At 44.1% G+C, this 17,663-nt stretch overlaps 1 protein-coding gene across 1 annotated transcript; it reads left to right on the forward strand.

The window, feature by feature from the left end:
* Positions 1-257: 257 nt before the first annotated feature.
* On the forward strand, positions 258-8,839 carry LOC124993579 (palmitoyltransferase ZDHHC19-like). The gene is made up of 9 exons (XM_047565453.1): positions 258-370; positions 679-800; positions 1,325-1,464; positions 2,120-2,292; positions 2,709-2,814; positions 2,881-2,895; positions 7,565-7,635; positions 7,969-8,149; positions 8,693-8,839. The coding sequence occupies exons 1-8, from the start codon at positions 258-260 to the stop codon at positions 8,147-8,149; spliced, it is 921 nt and encodes a 306-aa protein (XP_047421409.1). The 3' UTR covers positions 8,693-8,839.
* The last annotated feature ends 8,824 nt before the right edge of the window (positions 8,840-17,663 follow it).

Here is a 17,663-nt window from a genome sequence, read left to right on the forward strand (position 1 = left end):
CACACTCCAACAGAGCCAACATGGACAGAGCAGGATGTCCAGTGTGCAACAGGTGTGTTTGTGGGGCTGGGGGAAGGGTGCTCTCAGAAGGCACTGGAAGAAGCCAGAGCACCCATGCCACCACCTCTGTGATGTCACACTTGATACTTCTTTCCATCCCTACTGTTGTCATGACACAATGGGTGGAACCTAACACACATAACTCTTGGCTCTCATTTCCAAAGAGAATTGTCATACCCATGCCACACTCTCAGGAAATGGCGCCCGGTGGTCGACCTCGAGTTGACTGTTCTTGGTTCCGACCAAGTCTCTTTGCCTCCTTTGTCATCATCCTGCTCGTGATCATGAGCAGCGCTTTCTTCGCCTACCCGTGAGTCTCCCATGGAAGCTCTGAGGTTTAGGCAATGATAGGGAAGAGGCAGGGGAGTGGGGACAGAGGGTCAGGAGGGAAAGAAGGATATATAGTCAGCAGCTCAGAGGCCTAGAGTGCCTGAGGCATCTAGGGAACTGCGGGTGGCTGGGAGTGCTGGTGACATTAGCTGGAGTCTCCATGGTGCGTCTCTAGCCGGGATATTTACCCCTGTCCTTAAGGTCTGTGAGTCCAACCTCAGGTGAGCCAGGCCTCGTGGGGAGCTCTGGGTTGGCCCAGACTAGAAGTGAGTCTGGCTCTGGTTTCAGATGCAGATGGCTGGTGGGCAATGGAGAGTGGGCCTTTGCCCTGGTCACCGGCCCACTCTTCCTAATGAGCCTCTGGAGCCTGGTATCCTTGAACATCTCGGACCCGGGCATCATACATCGAGGTAAGTCTTCAGAAACCTGGGAGAAGGAGTGGTACCCCAAGGGCTGATGCCCACAGGGGTGATTTCTAAAGTGTGAAACCCACCTGTGGGCTCAGGATCCCTGCCTCCATGTCATCATGACTGAGGCCCTGGCACTTCATTTCCCAAGCCACTGAGGTGTGAAGAAACAGAATCCTGGAGGTTTCCCAGTTACTTTAGAAGGGAGGACTGGGCAGGCTGGCAAGAGAGGCCAGCAGGCTCTTCCAAAGCACAGTTCACTCTTGCTCCTTCCCATTTCACACACGACATCCAGCACTGATCTCTCTTCCCAAGGGTGGAGCTCTGCAGAGAGCTCTTCTGGCTGGAAAGCCCTTCTCTTTGACTGCCAGCCCATCTGAGTGGTCAGCTTGCTCAACAGGGACCGGGATTCCCCTGGACACCTCCTCCCCACCCTTCTTCTTGCCCAGTGATGATGCTATGGGGCTGCTCCAAGCAGCAGTGAGAGAAGGGCCTCCTGACACTGGCCCAACCTCTTCCCATGCCAGGCTCCATGGAGCAGGACCCGGAAGCAGGACACACGGCCTGGATGCACAGCCACGCATACCAGATGCCTTGGTGTCACCAGTGCAATTTCCATCGCCCACCTCGCACCCTCCACTGCGAGACTTGCAACATCTGCGTGGAGGTGAGTACTCCTCCTCCCTATCCAACTCACCAACCCAGCCTGGGGCACCTGGCCAGGACTGGGAACCTCACAGCATAAGTTGGCCAGGGGTGGGAATGAGACTGTCTTCTCGGACTGCTAAGGGTGGATCTTTGCCATACTTGGTCATTCATCTCTGTTATCACCTCTGTGTCTGCACCTGTCCTGAGAGGCAGTCCTTTGCACAGGTGGTGACATGTGAAGGGCATCACAAGTATGCTGAGTCTGGTGGAGTCAGGGCAGGAAAAGTTGTCCCTGTCCCATCCCCTGCCTTCTGACACTAGATACCCAGACTGGAGGCCAGGTGTTTCCCTGTTCTGGGGACCTTTGCTTGTATTCCTCTGGGTGTCCATGTTGGAGGGATTCCTGGGTGCTGAGTGCTCTTCTCTCACGTGCACCCTGCAAGGCCTTCCAAGTGCAGAAGGCTGGCTGGGTAAGGGAATTCTTTACATCCTTATCCAGAATCTGAGAAAAGAGAAGTACAGAGTTATCAATGGAATTTCCAGGTTCTGCCTGGAATTGGGAGCCCGTGTGTAGGGCCAAGGGCATGTGGCCCAGAATTTGGGGGGACCTGAGCATTTGGGGGCGATGGAGACCAGGCCAGATAGACCCTGGACACCTGCCTCCTCATTCCTAGGAGTTTGACCATCACTCGAGGTGGGTCAACAACTGCATTGGGCATCGGAACTTCTGGCTGTTCCTGCTCCTCCTGGTGTCCCTGTGTCTCTACCTGGTTGCCCTGGTAGTGACCTGCGTCATCTTCGTGGTGCGCACCACTGACATGGCACTGTCCTTGGACAAAATCTTGGCGTATCCACACAGTCCCAAGGGCCCACACTGGAAACTCCACATGCTGTGGAGAGGGAGGGGTGGACAGCCAAGAGGCGGGTTGCAGAGAGCAGGGCTCATGTAGGCAGGGCTAGAGGGAAAAGCCCCTTGGGAGGACCTCTCAAGGCCGTGTTGAAGGTGAGTGGGGTCAGGGAGGCAGGTGGGTGGGATGGACGGTGGAGTTAAGACTCTGGCAGGACCTGGCAGATGGGTAATGCAGGTAGAAACGGGATAGGCAGGAGGACGGGCCGGTGGGGTGAGGTTCCGGTTGGGCATACTGGATGAAATGTCCAGTCCAGGAAGGAAGAATCAGTGGGCGGGGCCGATGGGGGCGGAGCCACGGGGGGAGCCTGGCCCAAGGTTTTGTCCCAGGGCTTGGCTTCTTAACCTGTGCACAGCATCATCATGGCTGTATTGGCCACTGGCGCCCTGCTGCCTGTCATCTTCGAGCTACTGGTCCAGGCTGTAGCCGTGAGCACCGCCAGGCGCCTCTACGAGGTCCAGGTAAGCAGGGCTGAGTCCCTGTGCCGGGATACCCCACTGGGCTGAGAGGCTCATGATTGGAAAAAGGCAAGGAACCTGAAGGTGTTCTGTTGAGGGAATGATGAGGATAAGGCTCCAATTCAAGCCCCAGGTGGTACCGGCAATGAATTGACCCTGTGGGGGGTCAAGTTAAAAAGGCCCAGAAACTTCAAGTGTGGCATTATTTTGGATGAAGTAGGGTTTTTGTAAAAAGTCTTTTATTGAGGAATAAAGTACACACAGTAAAATTCACCCTATTTGTTCTATGGTCGGGGATTTCGACAAATAGATACCATCCTGCACTGTCCACCGTGATTAAGGTTAGACCAGTTTCACTGCCCAGAATCTCCTCTCGTCATCTTCGGTTGCCAAATTCTCTCCCAAGTCCTTCTGGTTTTCCTTTTCCAGAATCACCATATAAATGGAGTCTTTTCCTTCTCAGTATGGATATTGTACGGGTGGCCTACAGATTATGTACACATTACCAGTGGACGGATTCTAATTTTGCAACTAGTTTTTCCATACTTTCTTTGTTTTATTTTGTTTGGTTTGGTCTGTATTGAAGCCAGCAGTGCTTAACCAATGAGCTACATCCCCAGCCCCACGGCCCTGTTTTTTATTTATTTATTTATTTTTTTTGTTTTCCTTTTGGAGTCAGGGTTTCACTAAGGTGTTTAGGGTCTGGCTAAGTTGCTAAAGCTGGCTTTGAATTTGCATTACTCCTCCTCAGCCTCACATACTTCTCGGATTTACCATGTGGGCCATTGTGCCCAGCAAGTTTCTCACACAAAGAAGCTGCTAAAACCATTGATGTACAGGCATCTTAGTGTAAGTTTCCATTTATCTTGGGAAAATTCGTAGGAGTGCCATTGCTGAGGCATAAGGTAACTAACTATGTGTGGAACTTTATAGGAAATTCCCAAATCTTTCTTCCAAAAACACTGCACAATTCCTAATTTCTACCAGCAATATTTGAGAATTTGCTCCACAGCCTCACGAGCACTTGACGCTGTCATTTGTTGTCATTTTGTTTTGCACTTCATTGTGGCCTAATAAATGACCAGTGGTATGTCATTGGTGCCCCAGTGTGTACTGTCCTAATGAGTGATGATGCTGAGCATATTTTCATGTCATATTGGCCTTTGGTATATCTTGGTAAAGTGTTTGCTCCAATCTTTGGCCAATCAAAACAAAGAAACAAAACCATGGTTTTCTTACTGAGTTTCAAGAGTTCTCTATGCTGGAATCATATCTATATTTTGCAGATCTTTTCTTGCAGTCTGTGCCTTGTCATTTCATTTTCTTCATAGCATCTTCCAAAGAGCAGGGGTTCTTAGTGTTGGAGGTTTTCCAGGACCAGGGATGGAATCGGGGTGCTCTACAGCTAAGATTCTCCCCTGGCATTTTTTGTTGTTGTGCATTCCACGTGGAAAATCATGTCACTGTGAAGCCCAGTTTCATTACTTTTGTTCCCATTTGTGTGTCTTCATTTCTTTTTTCTTTTCAGCATGGACTAGGAATGACAGCAGTGGGCATCTTTGCCACTGGATTCCTCTAGTATGATAATTACTTGAGTAAAGGCTCCCTCAGGAAGGCTGATGGGCAGCATCAGTGGGGGAGGTGGGAGCTGCAGATCCAAAGACAGCTGGAAAGGCAGAGGAGACTCTTGGCTCATCACCTCCCAGCCTTTTGGTCACCCCCCCACCACAGCCATAATTGGCTCCCTTCCAATCTGTGCCTCCTGTGCTGAGCTCTTACTCATCACCCTGTGGTCTGCCTGTATTCTTCTCTCTCCAGCTTCAGACCAAAATTAAGTTTGCCCAGCAGCCTTTTCCCTTCCTCCAACCTGTGGTTCTTCCAGTCCCAGATCAGGCCATAGGCCTCCTCTGCTCAGAAGAGGCCCTCCAAGTGCAGGATCCCAGTCTCAAGGGAAATGTGGTCTGCACTCTGGATTCACCAGACAGGGCTTCCCCCCATTGCTGGCAGCACCGTGCAGGCATCATTACATGCAGCCACTTCCATGCACCTCCTCCTGGAGTCAATTGCTTGGTGGTTGGTAGCAAGGACTCTGGAGCCAGATCGCAGAATTCCATGTCTCACCTCTACAGCATACCATCAGGGAGATTATGGGCATATTAACTAGACATTTGGTCACTCAGTTTCTTTTCTGTTACCAGGGAAGCGTGGTCTAATATGTCAAAGAAACAGAACAGTGGCTGGTACCAGAAAGTGCCCTATAAGGAGTTGTTACAGTGACTACCATGCCTCCCCGTGGTCACTTACACATGTTTGTGCCTCATCTTAAAAGCCACGCAAGCTCCACCGTTAATGTCCCACCCCTGGAATCCACCTGGTGTATTCTGTGTGCCTTATTCCCTGGAAGACTTGACCTCTCTCGCTAACTTCACCCTTCACTTTCTGGTCCATGTCGGCTCAGCCCCTGCCCTTGCTGTCAGGCTGATTCTACCATCAATGGCCAAAGCAGCAGACATTCTTCATGCTGGTCTTGGTGGGTTAGAAAAGGTCTCTGAAATCAGAAGTAGCCAAGCAAGAACCCTATTATGTGTCTAATTGCTTAACTCTCTGGGCTTCTCCTCTGCATGTAGCTGGGTCCTGTGGGCTGGGTTGCCTATACTTTGCCCATGATACCCTCTCTGAGCTACCCTGGCCACTCCTCATGGTGCTCAAGGCCTCATGTTCCTGCTGGACTCTCCAACCTGAAGTAGGCTGGCCATGCTCTTTGCAGTGCGTTTTCAACCCCCAGTGCAGTGAGTGGACTTTATTTGTTGGCTACTGTGTTTTGAACCCGAGGCACTTTAGCACTGATCTTCATCCCCAGTCCCTTCTGTTTCCACTATGAAACAGAGCATCACTCAGTTGCTAAGGTTGGTCCCAAACTTGTAATTCACCTACCTCATTAGCCACAGTGCTGGAATTACAGGTCTATACCACCGTGCCTGGCTTGACTGAGGCATCTTTGATGCCCTGAAATGTATCTTGCTGGGTGAGTATCTGAGTGGCAGAGCATGTGCTTAGCATGTGCAAGGCCCTGGTGTTTCCATCCCCAGCCCACAAAGAATAGGAATCTGAAAAATGTGTGAACCAACAAACAAAAGAATCAACCTTTGGGGATAGAAGAAAAGAAAGAAAGGAACAGAGACAGGCCTGATTCCCTGATGTCCCCAGGATAAGTGGAAGAAGGAGAGGCAGCAGGAAGTTGGGAAGAAGATGAGGCAAGAAGAAGATGCCCTTTGATTTTGGTCCTGTGGAGAGGGGGGATGTTTGAGAAACAGGATTGGAAAAAGAGCCCCAGGAGTGGAGCCAGTGATTGTAACTGGTCTGGGTGCTTCAGAGGTGTTGGATTCTATTCCTGTCTGATAGGGTCCCATGTGGGAAGAGGAAGGGATTCAGGTTTACTGCACTTTTCACAAAATGTAGTAATTATCATTCCTTTAAGGATTTTTCTGTACCTCATATACAACTAACATTTTCTCTACTTTATACATTTCTAATCAAGTATTATTACTCTAAATATAAAATTTTCATAAATGTTTTTAGACTCTGTAATTAATTATTCTCTTTTTTTCTGGTCTTGGTGTTTCAACCCAGGACTCCTTTATTACACAAGCTACATCCCCAATCCTTGTTAAAATTTGTTTTGAGGGAGGGTCTCACTAGGTTCCTGAGGACCTTTCTAAGTTTATGAGGCTGGCCTTGAGCTTGTGATGCTCCTGCCTCAGCCTCACCAGTCACTGGGCTTACAGGTGTGCTCCACTGCAGGATAATAGTTTCTTAAGTGCTGTGAACTCCGTAAAGCAGTCAGAACCTCATAGAGAACAATGGTTCATGTTTTTTTTGGACCTGGTGGGATATTCCAGAGCTGTCCTGATGATGTGGAATCCTTGTTCCTTCTAGTGAAGAATAGGGTTGAAAATGAGTATCTTCATGTGTGAGCCATGGGAGAGTTGGGGGGCAGAGAGTGGTGCTGCTGGATCCCTTCCCATTGTGACTGAACATTTAAAATTTAAATTCTCGAAGTTGGGATAAGACTCATCCCAATCTGGGAGGAGGACAGGGCCAGGCTGATGGATAGAGTGGAGGGAGAGGAAGAAGGGAGAGGAGAAGCCAGTCAGTGAGGAGCTTACCTTTGAGCTTGACCTTTACTCCTTTGTGGACTGAAGGCCTTCAGCCCAGACTCTCCTGGACTATGTGGTTTCTGACTAGGAAAATACAACTGGGCATCCCTGCTGCCACTGTCCTCCCAGATTGTGAAATTCACCGAAGGCACATGGTTAGGAAGAGTGAGGAGTGGGAGAGGGAAGTGGGAGCAGGGGTGACACTGACTGTGGAGCAGTTGAGCAGCAGAGGGAAGATCTTATAAGGGATCTGGAAAGACGTGGTGGGAGGACGAGTGGGCCCCATGGAGACAGAGCAAGGATGCTGCTGGGGGGGAACAAGGTGAGCAGGGAGCCCTGAGAAGGCAGGAGAGGTGGTGCAGGGTCAGCACTGTCAGGGAGAGCTGCTCACAAGTGGGAGGAGGCAGGTGGCTCTTCCCAGGAGCCCTGGGAGGCAGGATCCCTGGGTCACTCTGGGCTTCCCTGTCCTTGGATTCCCGCTCCAGGCCTGAGTCCAGTCCTGGCTCAGCTGACCAACTTAGGGAGGGTCACTGGGAGACATCTGTGCTGAGTCCTGCCATTTCTGAGCTCCTCTTCCCATCCCCGTCTCCCTTCAGGACAACAACCCATTCGACCAGGGTTGTATCAGAAACTGGCATGTCACCCTGTGCGCACCACTGGGGCCCAAGTAAGTTGGTAAACCAGAGGCTCAAGTGGTGGACCCTGGGGCTGGTGGGGTGGGAGAGGCTGGGTCTTCTTCCCTGGTCCCTTACCCCAGCTCCCTGGCCCTGACCCTCACTGCTCCCTTCCTTGGGGATTTTCTCCAGGGCACAATGGGAGTCTCTGGGAATTTCCCTCTTCTTTGTTTTGTAGGTTCCAGCCCCAAGAAATGGGGTTGAGTGGAACCCCAGCCTGGATGGGAGCCCTGGGCTCTGTGGTGTCCAAGCTGAGGGGTGATGGTGGTCAGGGAGAGCAGGATAGTTGGGTGGTGACCCTTTGCTTTGGGCCTGTCATTGCCCAGGTACATGTCAGAAGTTGTGTTGCTCCAGCAAGACTCGGGATCCAAGTGGGAGCCGATGGCGGCCCTGCAGCCACCAACATTCTCCCCAGAACACCATCGCCCACACCTCCCTGGGCCCAACTCTCAACCTGTGTCTTTTGACACATCTTATGAAGGAGCACCAGGGAGTGCAGTCATCTAGGTGAGGAGTAGTGGGTGTGCAGTGGACAGGGGTGTCTGAGGGCTGCACATGTGTTGTTGGAGCCCCTGAGGTGGGGCTGGCCCTGCAGCTGAAGCACCTGGAGCTGAGGAGTGGGAGTATGGATGTGAGGGTGCAGGTCCAGGTCACAGGGCTTCAGAGTACACCCAGGTGTCCCCGGATATTCAACGAGAAAAGACTGCTAGTCTAACTAGCTGGGTGGCCCTGGACCAGGTCCTTACCTTTCTTTGCCTCAGTTTCCTCAGCTATTATTAAGGACTGACACTAGTCCAGGAGTTCATAATGTTTTAAAGAAGATTCTTTGTTATTGGAAATTTTTACTTGAAGCCCCATGTGAAACACACGCAGTGGGGTATTAGTAGTAAAGTGGGATGGTAACACACAGTGCCCCCAAGTGCTCTTTTAGTCACTTGTGGTGCCAGCCCTCTTTCTGTCCTGCCTCAGGGGCTCAGGGACTTGACCGTGAGCTGTGGGTGGAGTTCAGGGAGAGTCCCATGTACTGACTCTTGTTTCTCTTCCCATCAGCCCAGTGCTGCAGTGGAAGGCCCACAGGGAGACTTGGTCTCCAATTCACCCCCTCCCTGTGATGCCTGGATATGGACATGCTGCCAGGATGTGAGCCCCACATCAGGCCTCTGAGGCCTGAGCCCCGACTCCCCTGTTGGGAGCACCCTGACCCCATGACTCTCTAACTCCTATAAATTTGTTTTTTGCTGATTCTATGGTTGCTCTGCCTGTCTGTTCTAGATTCAGAGATACATGTTTCCTGGGGAGGCTTTGAGGGGCTGGGACAAGTACATTCTGGAAGGGAAGAGAGATGCTCTCTGGACACCCAAGCTTATGAATCCCTACTCTCTGGCTCTTTGCCCTTGGGCAAGACACTTAGCATTTCTCTCATCCTTAAAATGTGGCATCAGTAATAATCACAGCAACTGACCTTGTGGCCTTCCTGGCAAGGGCTGAGGATGAGAGGAGAGAAAACCCACCAACCTGGATACTACCTAGTGTACCTCAAACTATTCCACAAAATAGAATGGAACTTATATATTACTAATTCTAGTTGTGTGTGTGGACATATGTATAGTACTTATGATTGTGTGTGTGTGTGTGTGTGAGAGAGAGAGAGAAAGAGAGAGAGAGAGAGAGAGAGAGAGACCGGGTGAGAGAGAGAAAGAGGAGAGAGGGAGAGAGTTTGTGTGTGGTACTTGGGATCAAAATCAAATCCAGGGCCTTATGCTTGGTAGGCAAGCACTCTATCACTGAACTACATCCCCTGCCCTATTTATTTTGAGGCATAGAATCACTAAATTGACCAGGCTGGACTCCAACTTGTGATCCTACTCTGTCTCAGACTCCCATGTAGCTTCCCAAGGTGTTATAGGGGAAGTTCAATGTTTCACTGGCCTAGGGAGTTCTATATGGAAGTTCTCAGCATCTACAAACAGATAGTTTTTCCTGTTTTTTTTTTTTTTTCTTCTCCAGTGGATATTTAAAATTTTTTCTTGCCTAATATCACTGCCTTTAACTTTTAATAAACTTATTAGATATTTCATAAATGCCATACATCAGATTGTGGAAGTTTCTTGTGTCTTTTTTTGTGTGTGTATATGTTCCCATGTTAGTCATGGAAAGGATTAGATTTTGTCAAAAACTTTTTCTGAATCAAATGATTGTGTTGATTTTTTTTTACTTCACTATTAATGTGGTTTACAACATAATTATCATTATTCCCAATTTTAGTGTTTAATAACTGACTGGTTCCAAGACAAGAAGACACTATGTTCAAGAAACTGTGGGGAAAATCACACTATAAACTAACTACATATTGTGTGATAAGAATGTGTATTATAATATAAAACCTTTCTACACATAGTAGGTAGTTGCAAGAAACCATTTTCGGCTTAGGAAAATGGTGTTTCAGGTTTCAGTGTAAAGTACTAGCAAACTCCAACCCTCTTGTGTGGATATCTTATATCTGTTTTCACTCTCTTCCAGCCCAGTGTCAGTTATGAGGTGTGGAGTGCCTTTCTCCAATCACAGGTGTGATTACCAATTTTGTCACTTCTTGCAATCATCTGATGAGACGTGGTCTGAAATATATCTTGCATTCACTGCAGGACCACGTGCCCAGTGAGGAGAGATCCTGCCTGATTTTGGAATCAGTGTTGGCCGTCTCTCCAGTCCCCAGTTTGTGATAATGTCTCAGACTATCACCTATACAACATTTTTTCGTGGTGTGCACTGGGGATTTAACCCAGGGATGTTTTATCACTGAGTTTCATCCACAGTCCTTTCTATTTTGTATTGAGTCAAATTCTCTTTAAGTGGCTGAGGACCTGACTGTGTTGCTGAGGGTTGCCTGGAACTTTGGTCCTCCTGTCTCAGCCTCAAGAGTTGCTGGAATCACAGGAGTGCACCACCATGCCCAGCTACACTCCATTTTTACATGTTGATTCATTCTTGCATTCCTGGGATAAATCCCAGTTGCAATGGGTCTCTGCTCATTTTTTTTCTTTTGTTTAGTTGTGCTTTTTGGGTGGAGGCAGAGTCTTACCAATTTGCTGCTTCTGGCTTTGAACTTGTGATTCCCCTGCCTCAGCCTCTCAAACTGCTGGGATTGCTGGTGTGTACCACTGACCCCATCACAAACAGCAATCTTTGAGAGACAGGAAACAAATGTGTCCTTTTGGATAAGTACTCAACTTACTGCCATCCTTTCTAGGCTATGGTACAGGTTAGTGGACATAGCCAAATAGAGCCTAGCAACTTCCTTGAGTTAAGGAGGAGGAAATGAGAGTTGGGAAAGACCAGGTTTGTTAGCAATTGCAGGACAGAGAGAGAAGACACTTGCTCAGGAATAGAACTCCAGTGGTCTTCAGGGTCCTCTAGTGGTCTGCAGGGCACTTTGAGTCCTCACTAGAATACTGATTGAAGCTTATGGTGAAGAAAATCCCAGGACTGGAAGATAACACAAAATATTCCAAAGAAACATTGCTTAATGCTTACACAGATTAGGAGCAGTGTGTACTTCTTAGCCAAATTTGAAAACTACATAATTCTCCACATTGGCCTGAATATGGAGAGGAAGGATTGCTTCAGTAATGGCAATTAATAAGCATTAGAATAAAGATTTCTCTGATCCATTCCAACAAACCATGAAGGTAAGACCAAAAAAGATTCAACAATTCTGAACTTAAGAGCTTTGTAGAAAACTCTGAGGAAAAACAAATATCTCACAATGCCTGAAAGTCAATAAAAGACTGCCAGGTATCTTCAAAAGTAGGCAGGCAGAGAGTTTTCTTTTACATAAGTTTTATTTAATTGGTTGGGTAAAGCAGGAAATCAAATGTAAACCACATTTTCTCTATCAATTGAGAATACTGTAATGATCAGAGGAAAGGTTAAAATATGTTTGAATATTTTACCATTTTAAATCACTCTCTTCCTCTTTGAAAAACCTAGATTATTAGTATGACCATAGAGGTGTAACATGATGTATTAATGTATTCTTTTACTGGAAAAACAAGTTTAAAAGCTGAATGTCTTGCATTAGTTTCACCCACTCACATGGTTGAATAAAAATCTTGTATATTTTTATCTATCTACATTTATACTTTAAATTTTACTTAATAACTAACATAGGCCTCATTCAGCATCAGAGAAAAATAGTGTAGTAAGGTTAATAAATGTCCCATGGTTCACTTCACAGAAGAAGAAATACATGGCTAAAAAATTATGAAAACCTGTTCAAAATCTCTAGCAAATTGAGAAATGCAAATTAAGACTGATATTCCTTCTCACTCCAGTGAGAATGGCAATTATCAAAATACAAGTAACAATCAATATTGGTGAGGATGTGGGTGAAAACACAAAGTCATACATTGCTTGTGGGACTGTAAATTGGTGCAACCAGTACGGAAAGCAGTATGGAGATTCCTTAGAAAACTTGGAATGGAACCTGAGTTTGACAAAGCTATCCCACTCCTTGGTCTATACACAATGGACTCAAAATGAGCATACTATACTGATGCAGCCATATCAGTGTTTATAGCACCTCAATTCACAAAATCCAAGGTATGGAACCAATCTAGTTGCCCTTCAACAGATGAATGGGTTAAGAAAGGTGGTACATGTATACAATGGTGTATTACTCAGGCATAAATGAGAATGAAATCATGGTATTTGCCAGTAAATGAATGAAACTGGAGAATATCATGCTAAGTGAAATAAGCCAGTACCCCAAAATCAAAGTTTGAATATTCTCCCTGATAGGTGGATGATAACCCATAAGAAGGTTAGAAAATGGAAGTATAGAATTTCATTGGGTTAAACAAAGGGGAATGATAGGAAGGGAGGAGGCACTGGAATAGGAAAGACAGTAGAGTGAATCAGACCTAGCTTTCCTTATCTCATATATGAATACATGACCAGTGTCACTCCACAACATGTTCAATCACAAGATTAGGATCATGTAATGGGTTCCACCCCATGTATGTATAATATGTCAAACTACACCCTACTGTCATGAATGTCTAAAATCAACAAATGAAAAAAAAAATTGAAATAAAACTAATCCATGCAATTGAAATTTTTTGAGGCATTAATTTTTTTTTTAGTAGTATATAGCCAGGTTTCCAAGAACCAACTATATTTTATTGAAATTTGTAACGGTTCTTCATCAAAAGCACTAAAACTCCTGCCAATTTATTGTAAACTATATTATAGCAATGAAAAAACCTCTTATTTATTTAATCAGTATTATATTATTTGGATTTTACTTAGGTGCTATTTTGAATGAATCATATTTTAGAGTTTACAACATTGTTTCAACTGTCCCCAATTTAAATATATGCGATTTAAAATGAGGAATACAAAAAAATAATATTTAAACAAAGCAATTCTCATAAAGGTAAATGATGATATATTCCACAATTCAGTGCAGCACATGGATTTCCTAAAAGATTTATCTTATGGATTATAATAAAATTATAAAACTATTCAGAGGGAGAGCTTGAAGAAACAACTGTGTGTCACACTATTTCATTTCATCATGGCGCACATAAAAGTTTCCAATCGTTGTCTACATTTAACATTTACTGATGTTTCATGGAGAACCTCTTATCAGAGATGAAAATAGACTATCATTTAAAATTGAATTATTGAAAGTTTTTAGTATAGCCATTAGTTGCCATTTGAAAAAGTGATGCAAGTTATTGAACAAAGCATAATACTCTGAAATTTGAAACATAGGAATTTCCAATTTCACAAAGAAAAAAATTACTGTAGGAGAATAAAAAAGAGTTTCCAGGGTTCAACCCTAGCAGAGGTCTCAGGTCCTAGATAGATGGGAGGGGTTGGTGGGGTGGAGAAACAGCACACAGAGACACCAAGTTTTCTGAGGCTGAATCTGTCTCTTTATTTTTCTGTCAGACTTTTTATAGATATTTTTCTTTAGTAATGATTATATCATCTTATGGTTAGTTTAAAATAAGAAAAACCTTCAAAAGTACAATCTATGCTTCTTCTCAAAACACACATTCTCTCTGTATGACAGCCCAGACCAAAACAACCTTATTTCCCAGCCAGATTAAAACAAACTTGTCTCCCATCTAAACTGAGGGCACCATGATCTTCCAGCCTTCAACCTCCAGAATAAACATGTCACTAGATTTTCTGAGAAACTACCCCCACCATGAACTCCAGTGTTTAACAGTGAAAAGCTTTTACTATTATTAACAAAGGGCAAAGAAATCAACTTATAGTTACATGTTAAAAACATGTTAAAAAGTTGTCATTTGAAAAAAAATCACTTTGAATGTCACTCAGTCAACAGAATTGACACTACCTGCAGGAGACTTATGAGACTCTGGCTTCGGACATACGTGGAAAGTTCCAAGAACCTTAGCATTCTCCAACCACAAGCTTGGGGTTATTCTTGGAGATCACTTGACAGCTGCAGATCTGGTTCCAATTTTTAATGGATTTTTAAAAGACCTCGATGAGTCGGGCTAGGTGTCCTTAAGCACTTGCATGATTTTCTGAAGCTTCTTCCTGTGGACAAGAGGAGACAGTACCTGTAACAGCTGCCGAGGTTCCTGGTGACCAACAACAGCAGAAACTGGCACTTCTGAGCAGAGCTGACTGAACAGCTGGTTTTGCTTCTGGAAGTGTACAGTTGCAGATTGTTTAAGACTATTTATGTCCCATTGCTCTGAATCTGTGTGCAGACAAAGTGTCCTTCGTTCCTTGTTGGATCTCCAACAAACTGGTCAGCAATATGATTAAGAAGCTGCACATGGCAACACCCCGACCCTCAGAGCAGACCTCGTCAATGAACTGGTGGAGAATTTTGGCAGGTGATCTGGTCGGCAAGCCTTTGTCTTCCTCTGCCAGACTGTCATCAAGGAGGACTGCCTCCCCATAACCAGTTTGCTGTGCCTCTGATGTCACACTTGATGACCTTGGCAAATGACATGCTTCCCAATGTCAGAGTGCTGCTTGTGAAAACATGAAGACAAACTGCTGGAAAGAGTATTCCTTGGCCTCTGCCAGTGGCTATCAGGAAGCAGTGGAGCAGACCATCATGACCCTGCAGCTGGACCAGGACAGTGATGTCAAGTTCTTTGCCAGCACCCACCCTGCCAATAACAAAACCTCCCAAGATGCCAGGAGCACAGCCATCTCGACCTGCTGTGGGGATGCCCATGTCCTCCAGCCTCCCTGAGGTCGTGCCCTGGGTGAAGCAGACAGGAAGGAGGACAGACCCCCACCTTGGAGATTCCATCACAGGTACGAGTCACCCACACCTCAGGGCAGGCTGAGTCAAGAGCAAGACAGACACTACTATCTTAACTTTAAGGGAAATAACTTCTCAAAGGATTATAATTGTCACCAAAACCTCACCTCCTTCCATCTTCCTGACTGAGGAAACTTGAATGAGCAGAGCGTTTACCTGTGGCAGGGACGGGGTCCCACAGAGCCTAGCTACTTTCTCACTGGTCACTGAGATCCTTAGAGCCAGAGGCGATGAGCACCCAGGTGGTGCTGAAGACCGTCATGAAGACCCCCAGTACTAGCCGGAGTCGGTGGAGCGGTGGCCGCCACCCAACCCGGGCAGAGTCCAGCTGAGAGCAGAAGAGGAGGCTTATTGGCAGTTCTCCCGAGAACTTGTTGGATTGTTTTCCAGATGTCTACAAATAAATGCAATCTGTAATCTATAAAAATAAGAAATTAAGAAAATTGGTAGTTTTCTAACCATACCAGCTACAATTTCAAATTGCGTTCCTTATTTTATGTTCCTCTGTCTTCCTTAATAGTTAACTAAGGATTTTTTAAAATGAACATGAGACTCTATATTACACTGTCTTATAGTCCATATTATACTATCTTAGCATATTTATTAATGACCAAATAATGTCTGTATTTCTATGTAGAGCTGTAAACCTTTGTCAAATTATTTAAACTTTTAGACAAATGGTGTTAGTATTTTGTACTATAATTAAATATTTCTACCTTTCAAATTTTAGCACAGTAGTTAATCATATTTTCTTTCACATGCTGAAATTGTATGTTATATACATTAAATGTGGTGTAAATATTCATTCAACAGATAAATGATAAGCTTACATAGTTTCAAATGTTTTACTCAAATCCCAATCCTATCATTAATTTTAAACTAAATTTAAAAGCTTAATAGTACTTTAAGCTTTAAGTACTTAAATTTGATCAATATCTAAAATATTTTGGTTATAGAAGAAATACACATTATTTTAGAAAATTATAAGAAAATGCTGAGTTATAATTCTTCACATAAATGCAATTATAATAACTTTTAACTTTGAATTTTATGTTAAACTATGTGGACTTTGGACACTTTTTCATATGAATTTATCATACATCCTTTTTATAATAGTAAGCTAGAAGAAAGACTATGTCAATATCCAATTTTCTCCACATGGAGCTCCTTAGTAAATGCTTCAAATGCACTGAATTTCCCATTACATCTGAGTCTTTATTTTCAATTTTATTCCCCAGTATTCTTTTCCTGTATGTAGTACTCCATGTAAATTATAAATTGTTCTTCAGGATGCTTCAATTATTCCTTAACAGAGATTTTGTACCCTGGGTACACTGCTGTTTCTTAGATACATAATTTGTAATCTCAAATATTTCCACAATGTAAAATATAAGGCAATCATTCACTCAAAAGATTATATAGGTTGTGCACTGTATTGTAATCATTACCAATAATAAAAGGCCCACACTGTAAATGTTGTATTACCTAAATAAATAGGACATCTAATAAATGCATTTATTCCATCCTTACTCAACACCAGGGAATATCCAAACATTTTGTAGACAAGATATCATGTAATCATTATAAATACCTCAATAAAGCTAGATTAGTATTCATATATCCCAGAAAAGAAAGCAGTCTGAAGCTTAAAGGAGTTTAATAAATTTTAGCAGTTATAGAACTTTGAAAAATCAGATCAAGAATTTGAACAAAATTCCAATTGAAGGGCACAGTCCTTCAATGACTATTCTGTAAAATTTGAGTTTTCCAATGAAATATATTGAATCATATATTAGTCTACATCTTTCATAGTGTTATAAAATATTTCTCTTCTTTAAAACTTCATAAGATGTATGTATACAATGGGAATGAATTTATCAATGAGCAGCTACCACAATCAATAGGTCAGGTGGTAGTTGCAATAAATAAGGGAAAAGAAGAACAATAGTCAAGAGTATATGAGAACTAAAAGTTCTAAAAATTGGGTTGACAGACTCAAGTTGATTGATTTCCATTATTATGCTTATGGGGTTTGATTTCCATAAGAATTCTTATATGCACATCTCCATATTCAAGGGGAACTGAGATCTATTTGTTAATATTTAGTGAAAGGGATATTAAAATTAGATAGTTATAATAGTTTAAGATTCATAGTGAAATCAATGATGGTTACTTTGTTGTCTGATTAGTTGGAAAAAAATGAGGAAAAGATTGAAAAATGCATGTGATGTACACAATAATGACCCCCTCTAAGATATCCACATTCCTTACTTGTCAGATTTATGGACACCCTAAAATAAAGTTTAAAAGGAAACTAAGCTCACAGATGAAGCTAAGATTTCTAATCAGCTGACTGTAGAATGGGTAGCTATCCTGAATTGCCCATGGGAGCACAATATAATTACAAGAGTATTTAAAAGTACAAGAGGGAGTCAGAAAAGAAGACTGGCAATGAGATAGGTGACTCTTCTGTTGTTGACTTTAAATATGAAGGAATCAGACCAGGAACCAAGCAGTATAAAAATCCCTTAAAGACATGGCTCCTTCTTATAACCTCCAAGAGAACATAGACCTTCAATCATCTTGGGTTTAGCTTTGTAGGATTTTATTGTACTTTTGACTTCAAGACTGTAACTTACTAAATTTGTGTATTTTAAGCCACTAAGACTGAAGCAACATAAAACTAATATAAAAATGTGA

The sequence above is a fragment of the Sciurus carolinensis genome, chromosome 9 (assembly GCF_902686445.1).
Source record: "Sciurus carolinensis chromosome 9, mSciCar1.2, whole genome shotgun sequence".
In the NCBI taxonomy this organism is placed as follows: domain Eukaryota; kingdom Metazoa; phylum Chordata; class Mammalia; order Rodentia; family Sciuridae; genus Sciurus; species Sciurus carolinensis.

Coding starts and splice junctions, on each gene's coding strand:
- LOC124993579 (XM_047565453.1), top strand. CDS start 258: ATGGCGCCCGGTGGTCGACCTCGAGTTGACTGTTCTTGGTTCCGACCA. Junction 801..1,324: donor CCCGGGCATCATACATCGAG/GTAAGTCTTCAG, acceptor TTCCCATGCCAG/GCTCCATGGAGCAGGACCCG. Junction 1,465..2,119: donor CTTGCAACATCTGCGTGGAG/GTGAGTACTCCT, acceptor CCTCATTCCTAG/GAGTTTGACCATCACTCGAG.